Consider the following 16,032-nt stretch of genomic DNA (forward strand, 5'->3'; position numbering starts at 1 on the left):
GAGAATATTACGAATTAACCAAAAGCTTGTATGTTTTAGTAAATGGCCTCATTTTGAGTTTGACACGGTCTTTTTATTAGGCAAACAGACTGCATTCTGATACATTCGTTTGTGCTAATGTGGTGTTCTAATGTTAAGGTATGTTTATGAAACGGTTGTGATCCTAACAACTGTTTCTTATCCCTCAAGCAATAATTTTTTAAATTTCTTTTTTAAGAAAATTCACCTATTTAAGAAAATGGATATACCCATCACTTGTGTCTTCACTTTTGTGAAGATATTACCGACCAAGCAAGCAGCTTAGTACCTCTAATTATTTACTAATTGCTTCTGAAATGACTAAGGCTGCATCTACACAACTCCAAGGCACCGGGGTAATCCCATAACGACTTGTGTCACTTGGTGTCCAACAGACACACTAGTCACGGCTGACTGGGTAGACCAGATGTTCTGACATCACAGCTCCCAGGCTTAAAAGAGCAGCCCTGATTGGGGCAGTGATGTGGTATGAGAGCAAACAGCCTGGGGCTTTGGGTGTGTTTGTTTATTTTCCTTTTTTTAATGTCTTTAACTGAATTGCACATTCTTGAATTCTAGTCTTCAATTTAAAACAATTTTTTTTTTTTGCATGTTGGGGGAGGAGACTAGTCATGACACTTCTAAACACACGCTGTGTTCTGATATGTCAGAATAGCTTCCTGTGTCTCGGCAATTCTCCGGACATGGCTTACAATGAGCATCCCCTCACCTCAAGAGGCAAGATGAGATTCTCTTCCTTTGTTAGCCTCTTCTTTTACTTTCACCTCACCCTCATGTGGGGAGTTGACAAAAGATAAAACAGAGTAAAAAGACCCAAACTTTGTTAACCTGGAACCACATGGAAGCTTTGCTTTAAGTCCTTTTTTCCTGGCAGATTCCTCACCTGAAGCATGTGGAGAACCTAAGTCTTGGGCCTCGGGCGGTGCTGTGGCTTCAGGACGGGGCTGGGGCCCTGCAGGGCAGGCAGGAGCATAAGCGTCTGGGGAGTTGGGAAGAAGCATGGGAGGGCAGGATGCCAGAGACAGAAAAGGAAAGAAATGCCCAAATCTGAAGTAGATGCTACACGGACAAAGAGATGACCCTGTGGCTAGGAAACAACCTCCACTCATTAGATGCTTCTCTGCGATGCGCTGGGTCCACCTCCAGGCATAACAAAGAGTCACACTTGCTGCAGGCAGAGTAAGCGTTGCTGCCTTTCCTAAAGGGTCCTCCCAGAGGCAGGGTGGCCTGCGGGTTAAGAGCCAGGACCCTGGAGCCAGCAGCCAAGGCGGGGACTGCAGCTCCTCTGCCCCCAGCTGCGCACACTTGGCCCAACTGCTCAGCCTCTGTTCTACTTTCCCTCCATATCAAGGTGGGATAACAAGGGCACCTGCCTAAATTGAATACGTAAACACAGTAAAGCACTTAGAACAGCTCCTAGTAAGTGCTCAATCCGTGCTAACTCTCGTTATTATCAGAGTTGGCAAAATCCAAAAAATTACATCAGTGTCCGAAGGATTAAGGCCCAGCCAGCCGGGGGTTCTTCTGCTGCGAGGCTGAAGCAGACACTGTTGGTCGCTTTCTCCAAATCCATTGACCTCTAACCCCTTCTCTTTCTAACGAAACCCTCCATTTTCCATTTGGTTCAGATATCCACCCCCTGGGTGGCCCCGTGCCTAAGCGGAGGGAGCCTAGCCACCACACCAGGGAGTGACCAGAGTTGGTCCAGGCTGCTTGCAGCGGCCAATGCCACCGCCAGTGACTGGTTTGGGTGGGGACAAAATCCTGGCCTGTGAGTCACAGGAAGAAGTTTCCCGTGTTTATAAAGAGTCATAGTGGAAGAAACAGCATGCTGGAAAAAATCCGACATCGCAGTATCTGCATGTCGAGCCTGGAATGCTGGCCACCTCCTGGTGACCGGAGGAGATATGAGTGAGCAGACCCTGACCTGCCCTCCCTCCGGACTTCTTAGACAAGATGAGAAGTTCCTTATTATCTCAGCTCAGTTGGGGGTCTCTGCTTGTCACCGGGTAGGACGACCAGACACCTCGGTGGCTGACGGGGCACCACCTGGTGGTGGATAAAGCTACCACAGGAAGGGTTTCAGGAGCGCCTGACGGGGAGGACCAGCCTCACTGATGGGTAGAGGAAGGGACGAGTATTTATTGAGCATCTGCTGTATGCAAGGGCGTCACTTACATTATTCTCATTCATTCTCGTGATCATTCTGACGGGTAAGTGCTGTTGTCTTGCCTTCAGAGACGGGGAAACTCAGAGCAGTGGGAGACCTGCCCATGGCCCATGGGCCGCCGCAGAGGTGAGACTTCAGGCCAGGTGCGCCTCCTTCCCACTAACTCCCTCTGCCTCCCAGGAGATTAAGAGAGCAAGGAACCTGAAGACCAGAGAACTCAAGGGCAGCCAAGGAGATGCCCCGTAAAAGGCACGGAAGAGGAGCCAAAGGGAAGCACAGTCCTCTCTGTGACACAAGGAAAAGCCGGGGCCAAGAGGGCGAGGGCAAGTGAGCTGTGCGCCAGACTCAGAGCGCCCACGGGGTGGAACCCGAGTGCAGATTAAAGCAGGAACTGGGACCAGCGGGAGCCTGAAGACGACACCTTGAGGACCACCTGGGGCCCCACGGACGCAGACAGCAGGCTCTTCACGTGAAGCCACAGGTCACAATCACCAAAGGACGGGGAGATGGGCCCCGGAGACCACCCAGTCTGCCTTCCCCTCAACTGATGGAGAAAACGAGACTCAGGAAGCCCAAGGTTTCGACTGAACAAGGAGCGTGAATGTGAACACGTGCTGGAAGGTCTAAGTGCACATGAATTAGGGCGAGGCTGAGGAACCAGCCATCAGACCAAGCTCACTGCAGAAGAAAACAATTAGGAAACCCAAGCCCCGGGGTTCGGGCAGTTTGGGGTGCCAACTGCTAACTACTTGTTGGTTTAGGAAGGCTAGACCACACACACATTCAGCAAAGTCTGGCTCCCAAAATTCAGAGAGACATTTGCATGCATTCTTGGCTCCAATAAGCTATGTGGACTTATATTTAAAACAAAAGAATTAGCATCTTTCATTCCCAAACTGTGTAGATCGCCCAGCAATGACAACGTATGTCTGAAGACCGCCTTCTTTTACTAATCGCTAGGTGTTCCTCTCTGTCTCCAGTGTTTGAGTGTGGCCCGTTTGCAGGACCAGAGTTGTAGCTGGAAACATGCTACTGCACACAGCCAGCAGCTGAGGAGTGGATTTGGTTTGTTCTGTTTACTTTGGGGTCGGTGGGAAGGGATGACATTCATTTAAGTTCCTACCTATACTTCAAAGGAAGCTGTAGTAATAACCATAATGGTGATAGCTGGCATCACCTAAGTGTTCCAGGTGCTTTATGCTGGATACCTTTAAGCCACACAACAGCACTGTGAGATGGGTGTTCTTATCCCCACCGACAGATGAAGAAGCCCAATGACAAGAACTTTGCCCAAGGCCACCCGGTTGGTAAATGGCAGAGCCCGTCCACGTCACCTGCCTGCCCAGGGCCAGGGTGGCAGGTAGAGTTGGGGCTGCAGCTTGTGCTGGCCAGACTGCACGGCAGAGAAAGCCTCGGAGCTGCCCTGTGGTCAGGCATTACCTCTATCACCCACTCCTCAGCCTCTCGCCGTCACCTTTCTGTTTAAACCACGCTGCTTTAAACTCACTCTTAGTGAGGGGGCTTCTATGGGAAGGAGGCCAGGATGAAAAAGGGCTGAGATGAAAGGGCGGCCAGTGGTGGAGTTCCCCTTCAGCTTTCCTCTTCGAAGCCTCACTTTCAGTAACTTACAAGCTAGGCCTATGTCCCTACCCTCCCCTAACTGTAACGTTGCATTACTGACCCATCTATGTTGAAAGCATGATCGTCATAAACAGCTGACTTTCCTAGGATAATTTCATGATTAACAAAGTTTGTGAAGAGACAAATTAAAGACATATACCATAAATAATATCTCTTACATATCAATTACAAATATTTCATATTTCTTACAGAATAACAAATGAACCACAATAGAAGCAGCAAATCATTACAGCAGGGTTCCTACTAATATAAACTATAGTGAAAGTAGATTTTTAGGGGCACATAATGCTAAAAAGTTATCACACTAGGATGAATTTTCTGGTGTTAATGGCATAAGCCAGGGAAATTTAGACAAACATTTTGTGGGTTTCTGGCTATTTTTGATTTTGAAATGTTTGACAATCTCAGAAGAGTTCAAAAAGGAAAGAAAATTTGTCACATTTCAAACCAACATATTGAATCAAGTAAATTAAACTATGATTCTCAAACTGCTCGTATAACTGACAGGCTCAAATGCATTTTAAAAAGGGGTCCGATTCCAGCCCCCAAAGGCCGTGAGCATCTCCTCCCTCCCTAGCTGTGTGCCGTGAGAGCTACCCACAATCAGCAAACAGGAACAGAGCTATATGCTCCTTTCTAAACACACGTCATAGCTTTTGTGGCTAAATTACTCAATTCTTAAATATGTATCGCTCTGAGTTTCACCGGTTATTTTTACCACGCCGCTCTTGATTGGCATTTACTGCTGAAAAGCAGTAGTTTTCTCTTTCTAAAGAAAACCCTGCCTCAGTCGTAGACAAAAACCAAAAGGGCAGCCCTACTAATAATGATCTAAAGTTAATACAAAAGTAATTAATATTCCGGGACTTCTGCTGGTGTCGTTCATCAAAAAGGATGCCATCCGAGCAGGCGAAGTCATGTGAATACAGGCTTTCATGTGAGATCTGTTGGGTGAGGCATGAGAACGCGGACGACAAGACACAGCTCATTCTGCATCAGCCCCCTCTTCTAGCAATTACTTTTTTTTTTTTGGCATTTTGGGTTTTTTTATTAAGAATTTGTTTTTAAAAGCAGTGTAAGGTTCACATCAAGATTGGGGGAAATGTACAGCAATTTCCCATATACCTCCTGTCCCCACACATGCATGGTGTCCCCCATTATCAGTATCCCCAACCAGAGTGGGACATTTGGTTCAACTGATGAACCTTCATTGACGCATCGTAATCTCCCATAGTCCCTAGTTTACATTAAGGTTCACTCTTGGTGTACATTCTATGAGTTTGGTCAAATGTATAATGACACGTAGCCATCATTATGGTATCAAACAGAGTATTTTCACTTCCTTAAAAATCTTCTGCTTTCCACCTAAATCATCTTCTCTCTCCACCCTCTGCCCTTCAACCTCTAGCAACTACTAAACTTTTAAATTTTCCACAGTTTTGCCTTTTCCAGAAAAATAGCAGTTACTTCTGACGAAGGGTGGGGATTGGGGGAAGAACTTTGAAAGCTCTCTATTACCTTTTCTCCTACTTGGACTTCGAGTTCTTTTAATGTCCGACAGCAATTCATTTCATTCTCACCTCCCCTTAAAGATAACAATTAAAAATCTTTTGTTAAAATGTTTTAACTACATTAATGTTGTTTTAACTACATTAATGTTTACATAGGACACACAGAGATCAAAATTATAAGAATTTCTAAATTACGTTATTTTTAGATGCAAGGTCTTTCTTACGCACTACCATCTGCCAGAAGCGTGAACTTGGGCCAGTTACTTAGTTTCTCCGTGTCTCGGGTCCCTCATCTGTAAAATGACACACGACATTGACTCCTCCTGGGGTGGGGTGGGAATGGAGTGATTACGGCCTTCACGCAGAGAGCCCTCACGGAGGCCAGGCCCCGTCTCACATGAGCCTCACTCCATGGGCTAGCGGCCACCGCCATCCCGCTTTCCAGAGGAGGCTGGGGGAGCCAGAGGTCACCATGGGGAAGCCGAGGCACCGGCTTCAGACCCAGGTGGCCTGGCTTCACGGGCCACGCCTAACCCTCGGCTGCGGCACTGTGCTCTGACCCCTGCGGTCTCCCGCTCGCCCCGCGGTGCGCACTGAGCCCCTCTGCAAAGGGCTTAGGACGGACGTGCGTCTATACCAGCCCCCTGTCTCCACTCGCTATTATTAACTATTTTTGATTTTGCATTACCTGTGTATCTATAAACCGCTTCAGAGCCTCTCTTTGGAACTAACCGTAGGGCTAGCATGAGGATAAAGAACAACTGAGGCCACGTCACAGCATTTATCCAGTGCCTCCTACACGCAGGCCTGGGCGTGGTGCCAAGCAGGACACCGTTCCCAGTCTTGAAAAAGCTTAATGCTAGTGACAGTGACGGACAGGAAATAAGCAATCAAATAAGTAATGTAAGCTGAAGTAATAACAAGTGCTGTGAAGACAGTAAAGGCAGGTGGGGATAGACTGGACCCTGGGGTGAGATGGGCCGACTCTCCTGGATGGGGTGGACGACGGGGCATTTGAATAGAGACCCACAAGCTAATAAGCCAGGAGCCACCCTCTCGGAGTAAAAGCTCTCCAGGCAAAGCAAACGGAACACGCAGCAGCTTGAAGCCCAGAGGTGGCAGGAGCCTGGCACATCCCAGGGCTGCTACTGCGGAGGCCAGGGGGACCAGAGCCCACCAAGCAGGGCCAAGGAACATGGGGTGAGTCCAGAGATGGAGGCCGACACCAGCGCCATGGTGCGGGGGCCGTGATGAGGAGTCTGGACTTCACACTGGGGAAGGGGAAGCCACCGGAGCGCTTTAAACCGAAATTAACTTCACTTTACATACGAGGAAACAGGCTCAGAGGGGTTAAGTGCCGAGCCCAAGTTAAAGATGAAACCAGGAACCCAGCCTTATGATTCTGTGTTAAATGTAATATATTTAATATGGTTTTAATTATGTATTGAAGAGATACAAAACACTATTTGTAACATATGTTTAAGATTTAAGGAATAAAAATCAGACATACCTGACTTTTTACAGCTGTGTGCCCACCATCAGCTGAAGAAATGGAGAAGTGCCACTGCCCCAGGGGGCATAGGAGGCCGCCCCTCCCAACCTCAGCCCCCTCCCTCCCTCCTCTGCATTTGGTCAAGGCTTCCTCAGCCCCAATGGCAGCTCCTCTGCCCAGTCTGGCTCCAGTCCTCTTCCCTTCACAGGGAAGTGTGTATCCCAAACTCCATCTCAGTATCTGCCTCAGGGGAGCCCTGTCTACTGTCTGATATTAACTTAGTGATGCCAGCTTTCTTTAGATTAGTATTTATTTGAAGAGTATGTCTTTTTAAATCCTTTCACTTTTAACCTTTCTATAAAACTATGTTTAGGTTTTTTTCTTAGTGGATTTTACTATTTGTTATCTTTGTCTTTCAAGTGGTATATCTATTATAATTACCGATATATTCAGGATTTCTATTTGTCCTGCCTATTCTGCTGCTTCTTGCCTTCTTTGGGGTTGATACCATTTTTATCATTCCATTTTTGTGCCTCTATAAGTTTGGGAGTTATACACTCCATTTTTAAACTTGTAGTAACTGCTCTGGAAATTACAACCAGCATAATTTTCAAAGACTCAAGTTAATCAGAACTTTCATCTTCCGACTGGACAATGTAACAACTCCAGAACATTTAACTCCAGTCCTTCCTCTCAATTTGCATATTACTACTATCATGTGTTCTAATTCTATCCTATTTAAATTCCAGAAGCCGTCAGTATTCCCTACAGTCATGAGTGTGTCCTGTACTTGTCAGGTGTTCAGCCATCTTCCCTCGGCATCCCTTCTTGCACCATCTCAAACCTTCCACCTGGGATCACTTTCCTTCTACCTAAAGTATACCCTTAGAGTTTCTCTTCCTGGGCCTGTTGGGGGCCAAATCCATTTTTGTTTGAGAATGTCTTTACTTCAATATTTAAAATAGTGAAAGATATTTTCTTTAGATACACAATTCTAGGGTGGCAGTGATTTTCTTCCAACACATCGTAGTTTGTAATCCACTCTTCACCTGGCTTCCATTGTTACAACTCAGAAGTCACTTTTGTGTAAATGTTGTCCTTTGGCTGCCTTTAAGATCTCTTGGTCTTTGGGGTTCTGCCCCCACCCGTTTTAAATCCTTTTTGAGATTTGCCTTCTTGAATCTGCAGGATAGCACTTTTCATCAGTTCTGGAAAATCCTCAGCCATTGTTTCTTTGGCTATTACCTGTCCCATCCCTCACTACTCTCTTTACAGAGCTCCAATTACATCTTTTATGTCTCTGCTACATTCTGGCTAATGTTTTCTGACCGATCTTCCAGTTCACTTATTTCTTTAGCTGTGTCTAATACGTTTATTAAATTCATTGAGTTTTAAATTGCTATTATGAGATATAACCTTTATGCAGAAAAGTACATACAGTACATATGCATAGTTTACTTACAATTAAGGCAAACACCTGTTTAACAATTACTCAAATCAAGAATTAAAGCCAAACCAAAGAGGCCCCCATTTGCCCTTCTCCAATCATAATATTTCCTCTCCTCCTAGCACTTAAGATATCATTTACTTTTATTTTGTTATAATTTTACCACCTAGGTATGTATCCCTAAACAATACAATTCAGTTCGCCTGGTTTTGAACTTCACATATGAACAGAAGCATTCGTATGTTTCTTCCTCCTTCACTAGATATTATGTCTGCGAGAGTCATTCAGGTTGCTGGCTGTACGTGTCATTTGTTGGTTGTCATTGCTGTTTTTCCATCCACTTATTCAACAAATATATATTAAGCAACCACTATGTGCCAAACATGGTCCTAGGGGCTTGGGATACGTCCATAAATAAAACTGATAAAGTTGCCTGCCCTCGTGGAGCTCACGTTCTAGAATGAGAAAAATCACATTCGTGTGTTAACTTCATGGGTGTGAGCCGAGTGACCTACAGCTTTATTTGGGGGAGAAGCACTGCGGACACTGGGGGACCACCAGTCAAAAGCCCTAAGATGGGAGCTACAAGAAGGGGACGCAGTGGAGAAAGAGGAGAGCAGCAGAGCGCCTGTCGGAGAGCCCAGCCAGATCCCAGAGGGCCTCGTGGGTACCGGGTACCGTAGGATCACTTGCTTTCTGCCGTTTAGCATATCTTTTATGATTTCCTTTAGTCAAGATCTGTAGGAGGTAAACTGTCTCAGTTTTTGTCTGAAATGTCTGTATTTCACCCTCCGTCTTTATTTTTGAAAATGTTCCTCAGTGACTTCTATCATGTCTTTAATCTTCAGAAATTCAAAGAAGCCGTCCAGACTGAATTGACCTTTAGAGGCACAGAAATTCAAGATGTTATGCAGAAGGTTTCTTTTCTTTTGTTTGAATCGGATCCTTTACTGGAGTTCCTTTAGCTGCTTGTTTCTTTGTAGTAAACAATTTTTCCCCTCCAAATCCTGCTTCTCTTGGCCAAAAGCCTTCTTTCCTCCTTTTTTCTCAACCTACCCAGGCTACCTGCCTAGAGTCAACTTCACATCTGCTCTGTTGACGGATGTACTACCGCTGTTGTTTGCTTTATCCACTTGAATTTGTGGTACCTGGCCTGGCCAAGGAATGTTGCAATACATGGTCCTGTGAATGAATGCTTTTCTCAGCATTGTCAGAGCAATAATAGATCTACTTAGAAACTTTGTAGGAGGAGGGAGGGAGGACATGAAGCCCCAGAAACTTGGACAAATAAAGCTGGTTACGGTCATCAGGTAACCAAGGGAAGATTTTTTTTCTTTTTTTTTTTATAAATTTATTTATTTTTTTATTTATTTATGGCTGTGTTGGGTCTTCATTTCCGTGTGAGGGCTTTCTCTAGTTGTGGCAAGTGGGGGCCACTCTTCATCGCGGTGCGCGGGCCTCTCACTGTCGCGGCCTCTCTTGTTGCAGAGCACAGGCTCCAGACGCGCAGGCTCAGTAATTGTGGCTCACGGGCCCAGTTGCTCCGTGGTATGTGGGATCTTCCCGGACCAGGGCTCGAACCCGTGTCCCCTGCATTGGCAGGCAGATTCTCAACCACTGCGCCACCAGGGAAGCCCCCCAAGGGAAGATTTTAGAATAGAAAAAGAGAGCAAAAACTCAATTATCAGATTTGAGACTTGAGGGCAAAGTACATGGTCACAAAATGGCTAATAAGTCAGGGAGAGGAGGGAAACAGGGCATCAGTCTGAATCTGACATAGTCCACAGTCTCCTTTTTATGTGTATTGTTTAACTTATTAGAATAAGATCCATGCAGTTTCTTTCTTCTTTTACACACTCTTCCATAGTTCAGTTGGCCCTACACGTTGATGTCTGAAATGTGACATTACACAGGAAGGTCGGTTGTGTTCTACCTCATGTCTAAGCCGTAGTGAACGATAAGTTTTCACAGGTGACAGCTAGTTGTAATATATGCCACGTATGGCTAAAGGTTGATATTTGAATGAAGGAAATATTGATGCTGAATTAAAGAAACTGGATGTAAGTACAGGGAAAAATTCTTTGATTCTTGTTGCTTTGCCTTATAAACAATGCATTGACACCCTGCACATATTTGTGAATGAATTTTGCTTCAACATAATTCTCAGGCTCTTCAGTAAGTTCTTCAGAACTCCGTCGTGAATCTTTCTGTATGGTGCTCAGAAAGCTTTCAAAATCTTCTGCTAAGATCTGTTTCGATTGCTTTGTATGTGGAAGGCTGTAGTTATTCTTCAGGGAGGTAGCATTGTGCTGAGTGCCACACGGATTATTGAAGCGGGAAACACTTTTGGTCCATAAGCAGAAATGTTCGACATGTCCATCAGTAGCAAATCTCAAAGGTTCAATTTACTCATTTTAAATAGAATAATTCCTTGGATGCTTCTGAAGGGTTATTGATGATACTGCCATTATTACAGATGATGTGAGGTCATCCATGGCAGATGCAAGAGCAGTTCCACATTTTGTCCTTACCAGCTCTCATACACTCAGAGGCATAGACTTCTTGATATCATTCCAGGTTCTAAATGTCTTCTGATGCAAAATATCCTCTTTAATCTTCATGTTGCTTCCAACTTAATCAACCATCATAGGACATTCAGTAACTTCCTCATATTAGACAGTTCTGGTGAGGCTGAGATGGCCAGGACAGAACAGGCGGCATACCTTTTCTGTGTTGTGTTCACTGTATGCTGTCAAGGGCATCAAGTTTCGGCTGATACAAAATATGACCTCTTGAACCATATTTCCAGAAGGGAAGTGCTGTGACCACAATAATAAGTCCCCCCCACCACCAATTCAGGGAAATTGAGCTGAAAATCTGTCAATGTCCTAAGATTTAGCCCAAGTCTAATGACCGGATAATTCAATGCACAGGCTGCCTCATTTTCATACAAGTCAGTGTGAAGAGAGTATACAAGATCTAGGTGAAAAGTAACCTTGAACACCATAGGCAAAGGTGCCAGATGTGTCTTCCTTTTCCAAATACTCTGATACCAGTGGATGAGCAGATACCATGGCAAGAAGAGGAGAGGGTCCCAGGGGCTCCCACAGAAAAAGTTCTCATCCTCATTCTTACAAACATAGTATAAAATTCTAGGATGGCAAATATTTTAGCTTCAGTGCATTGAAGACATTTTCCCACAATCTCATACCTTTCATTGTCCCTGCTGAGACATCAGTGTCAGTCTAACTGTCACTCCTCTGAAGTCAATTCCCTTTTTCTTCTCACTGCCTTTAATATTTTCTCTTTGATGTTGATGTTCTGCTGTTTTACTGTGATATGTCTAGATAGGCATTCCTTTTTATTTATCTGGCTTGAGATTCTAAGCCATTACCTTTTCAAATATAATCTCTGTCCTACTCTTTCTCTTACATATCTGGAAATCCAGTAAGAAGTATTGTTGGGCCTTCTCTTCCCACCTCCCATGTCTCTTATACCTGTTCTCCATGTTTGGTATCTCTCTCTCTTTCTGTGCTGCATTCTGGATAATATCTTCAGATCTATTTTCCACTCCACTAATGCTCTTTTCAGCTGTGCTGAATCCACTGTTTTCACCCATCCACTGAATTTTATTCTATAATGATTGTATCTTTCAATACCAAGAGTTCCATTTTGTACTTCTTCAATTGCCTCTTGTTTTGCACTCATATATTGAATCCATTCTTTCATTTCTTTAAAGATATTAAAACACTACTTTTAGATTCTGTATCTGATAGTTCCAATATCCCAAGTGTTTGGAGATCTGATTCCACTGGATATGATTTCCATTTGTTTGTGGTCCTCATTCTTTGTCTCTTCATATGTTTTCAAGGTTTTTTTTGTGTGACACTTTATCTGTGGTTTTCTTAAAGGGCTATGTTGTAGATGTATTCCTCCACAGAAGGGCACACCCAGTCCAGGACCAGTTTTAGGTAAATTCCTAGCCTGAGACTTTTCAGACCACACAGGTAGCATTATTTTAGACACAGATTTTCATGAATTGACTTGTGATTACAACTTTTCCCCTATTCACCCAATGCCAGTGTTGAAACTGGTAGGTTTCCTTGTGCCCTTCTGTGATGCAGGTTTATATTTTGTAGATTATCCTTACAAGAGGGTATAGGGGTCCCAACTGTGCCTATACTGGTCTTCTCTTAGGCTTCTCCACCTTGGGCAGACCCTGCAGGTTTTGACTCTTGTCCCCTTCACTCCAAATAGCCAACAAAACTGAAACACAAATTCACCAAGGTTTGGCCAATACCTTCAGGGTAAAAACTGGCTTTATAGAAACCTCCCTTCTCTGGATTCCAATTTTTACTGCACGTTTAGCCTCTGAGAATTACCTTCTTGCCAGCTCAGTATATTGTAATGTATTACAATATTTTACCTTTTATCCATCATTTTAGTTGTTTTCAGTGGAAGTGTTTTTCATGGAGGTAGCCTACCATAGTACTAGAAAGAGAAGTTTCTACTCACTATAATTCGTGGTCTTCAACAATAAAGAGAATTTAGCTTCATGTGTAAGTCAGAAATCTTTCAAATTTAGTTTAAATATTTAGTCTTTTATGTTTAAGGAAGTAACTTCTGATACTTTTCATCTCAAATTATTAGACTTAAGTTTCACAATTAAACAAAAGCAAAAAAGAACCCTCCTGCTCGTAGCTTTTCCAACTGCTGAGTTTTTCAGCAAAGAATATTCAAACTAGATTACTTATTCCACAAATGTGGATGGTTTTAAGTCAAGAGCATGAATATAGAGCCTATAAAATGACCAGTGGTCCTTCTGAATGAGCCTGGAAGTTATCCTAGTTCACCACTTATGGAACATCAACTGATCAGAGCACAAAGAAGTCCCACATCGTGGAGCGGATAATCCCTTGTCATTCTTGTTGGAGCTGCTGCACTAATTCTTTTATTTTTTTAATTGTGGTAACAAAAAACCACATAAGTTACCATCTTAACCATTTTTAATATACAGCTCAGTAATGTTAACATATTCACACTGTTGTACAACAGATCTCTGGGACTTGCTCACCTTACAAAACTGAAACTCTACACCCAGTGAACATCAACTCCCCCTCCCTGCTCCACACTGCTGCACTAAGTCTTACACCTCAGCTGCATCCAGGATGGATGCAATCACGAAAGCTGTAATACCAAAATTTGCTAATATTTCAGAACCAAATTTAATTATCTTATAATTGTTTACACAATTCCTGAGAAAATGAAGCTTACCCATTTAGAGTCAGATAATCTGAGTAAATAATTTTTTTTACTAAAACAATATTTCCTACATCATACACTAGAATCAAAGAACTTTACAGCTGATAGAGACATTAAAGTTCAGACTTTAGCTCTCTCGTTTTTGCACATAAAGCAAATGAGCTTCATGCTCATGCTACAATTATGAAATACAGAGGAGATCATACAAAGATCTTTTTTAAAATATTTCATTTCTAGCTTCCAAAATATGATCACTATCCAATGAAAGACATTAAAAATGTATAAAAACAAACAAATTTAAAATTTGGCATCTTAATACTTCTACTTCAAAGTTTAAATTCCTTATTTCCAGGGAATTCCCTGGCGGTCCAGTGGTTAGGACTCAGCGCTTTCACTGCCGGGGCCCGGGTTCAATCCCTGGTCGGGGCACTAACATCCCGCAAGCCATGGCACAGCCAAAAAAAAAAAATTTAAATTCCTTATTTCCAAATCTGAAATGCGTTGCATATGAAATATGTTAGTCTGGTTTTAATTTGCTATGTTTCCATTTTTAATACAATATTCTTTTTCTTATTCTGAAATATATCCCACTTAGAGATTAGAATCTTCTCTAAATAAAATTTTTGACTGAGGATTATATCTGTTGACATGATTAGCTCTAATGACCTTGTGTCCTATTTCTTATCGTTTCAAGTTTCACATTTGCATATGAGGAAAAAAAAACTTACCTCTTTATAACATTTATATTCAGGTCAATTCCACCAAATCTGGACAGGAATACAAGGTACGGAATGGCACCAGAGCTGGTGAGGGGGATCTACGTCCAAACAAGAAGAATAACAGCCATTAGAGAATTCAGATCCAAGCAGTGGACAGCACAGCAGGTTTCATGATGTAAGGCAGGATATTCTTAGTGGGATGGGCATTCCAGTAACATTCACAGCTATTCAATCCAGGTGTCTGAGTTGACATGCACCCTCAGCAAACTAAGCACAAGCAGCATGAATGCCAGAATGCCAGTCTGTCTCAGTTAAAAGCCAACAAGTTGTCTACAAAATTATCTAAAATCTAGGTCTGTCTAAAAGATAAAGTAAAATTAAGAGAAATATATTCTAATATATAGCTTATATATGTATATGTATTTTATATATGTGTATACGTATAAATATATACATATATATATATTTCCCAAAAGTCTGAGGCCACAGCACAATTTACCCTCTGAGTGTCATGTGCACTTACTGTACATTCATATAATTTTAAGGTAGAAAAAAATCATTTTCAAATCTAAAATTCTATAAAGGACATCATTGGGTCAAGTGGGTTAATATGGACTGTAGGTTAAATTAAAGTATTATTATCTCAATGTTTAGTTTACTGAAGTTGTTAACTGTACTGTGATTATGTAAGAGAACAGTTCTTATTCTTAAGGAAATACACACTGAAGTATTTAGAATTAAAGAACCATTAATATAAGCAACATCCTCTTAAACGGTTCAGAAAATAATTATGTACACATTGTGTATTTCATATATATTGTTTGCATATATATATGAATGAAAGATCACAGGAGAAGCAAACGAGGCTAAATGTTCACAACTGTCAAATCTGGGTAAAGGGTATATGGCTACTGTTTGTACCACTCTCATCCTTACAAATTTTCTGGAGGTTTGAAATTACTTTTAAATAAAAAGTCAAATTTTTTTAAAAGTGAAAATAATTATTTCCCCCCAAAAAGCATTATGAAATTAAAATTAACATAAATATATAATCAATATAAATATATTTTATTAAGCTTCATGCAAATATACAAAGTACAATTTCCCATACAGCTACATGGCTCCCATACATCTGAGTGGCTCCCAAGCCTATACAACCAAGTCTGATATTTACTTAGCCCTTAAAGTTCCAGCCTCAAAGCCTAGCACGGTTATCTCAGTCTTCCCCAAAGGACAAATTTCTCCTTGCTATTTAAAACACGTATAACTAGGAAATGGGCCCAGAGGGAGAGTGGCTCACAGGGTGGGCCTTTGTGAAGCCTTTTCCTGGAAAGGACACCCAGGACTGGGATTTCTGATAGGGCATTTTTTAGTAGATATAATTTGGGTAGACACTTCAAAGGTTCCCTAGTTTTACAGAAGAAGGGCAAGGACAGATTAAACGTGCAGTTTCCCAGACTGGATGCCCTCCTGGTCTTGGTAGTGATAAGAGTTAACATGGAAGGGAAGAAACTTACATTTGCAGAGCTCATACTTTATAAATGGGTACAGGCACTGCTCTTGGTTTTAACTCATTTAGCCCCAAACTACCTTCTGAGGAGGTTGAAATTTTCCACATTTCACAGAGCAGAGGTGTGACCTCCCTGCATGGCACTGCCATTAAGTCATTTAGTCACAGAAATCTGTGACTCCAGAGCCCAAGTTCATCTCACTGCACTAACCACCCTGCCTTAAAATCCATCAATCTATTG

The 16,032-nt window shown here is 42.6% G+C and overlaps 1 protein-coding gene across 1 annotated transcript in view; it reads right to left on the reverse strand.

Moving 5' to 3' along the window:
* EFCAB6 (EF-hand calcium binding domain 6) overlaps window positions 1-16,032 on the reverse strand; it is a 264,209-nt gene that overhangs the window by 199,807 nt on the left and 48,370 nt on the right. The window contains exons 6-7 of the mRNA XM_068560155.1: window positions 14,291-14,379; window positions 5,369-5,435 (exon numbers count right to left, since the gene is read on the reverse strand). Of these exons, the coding sequence (XP_068416256.1) occupies window positions 5,369-5,435; window positions 14,291-14,379 (156 nt within the window). The remainder of the gene's footprint in view (window positions 1-5,368; window positions 5,436-14,290; window positions 14,380-16,032) is intronic.

The sequence above is a fragment of the Eschrichtius robustus genome, chromosome 13 (assembly GCF_028021215.1).
Source record: "Eschrichtius robustus isolate mEscRob2 chromosome 13, mEscRob2.pri, whole genome shotgun sequence".
NCBI classification, from domain to species: domain Eukaryota; kingdom Metazoa; phylum Chordata; class Mammalia; order Artiodactyla; family Eschrichtiidae; genus Eschrichtius; species Eschrichtius robustus.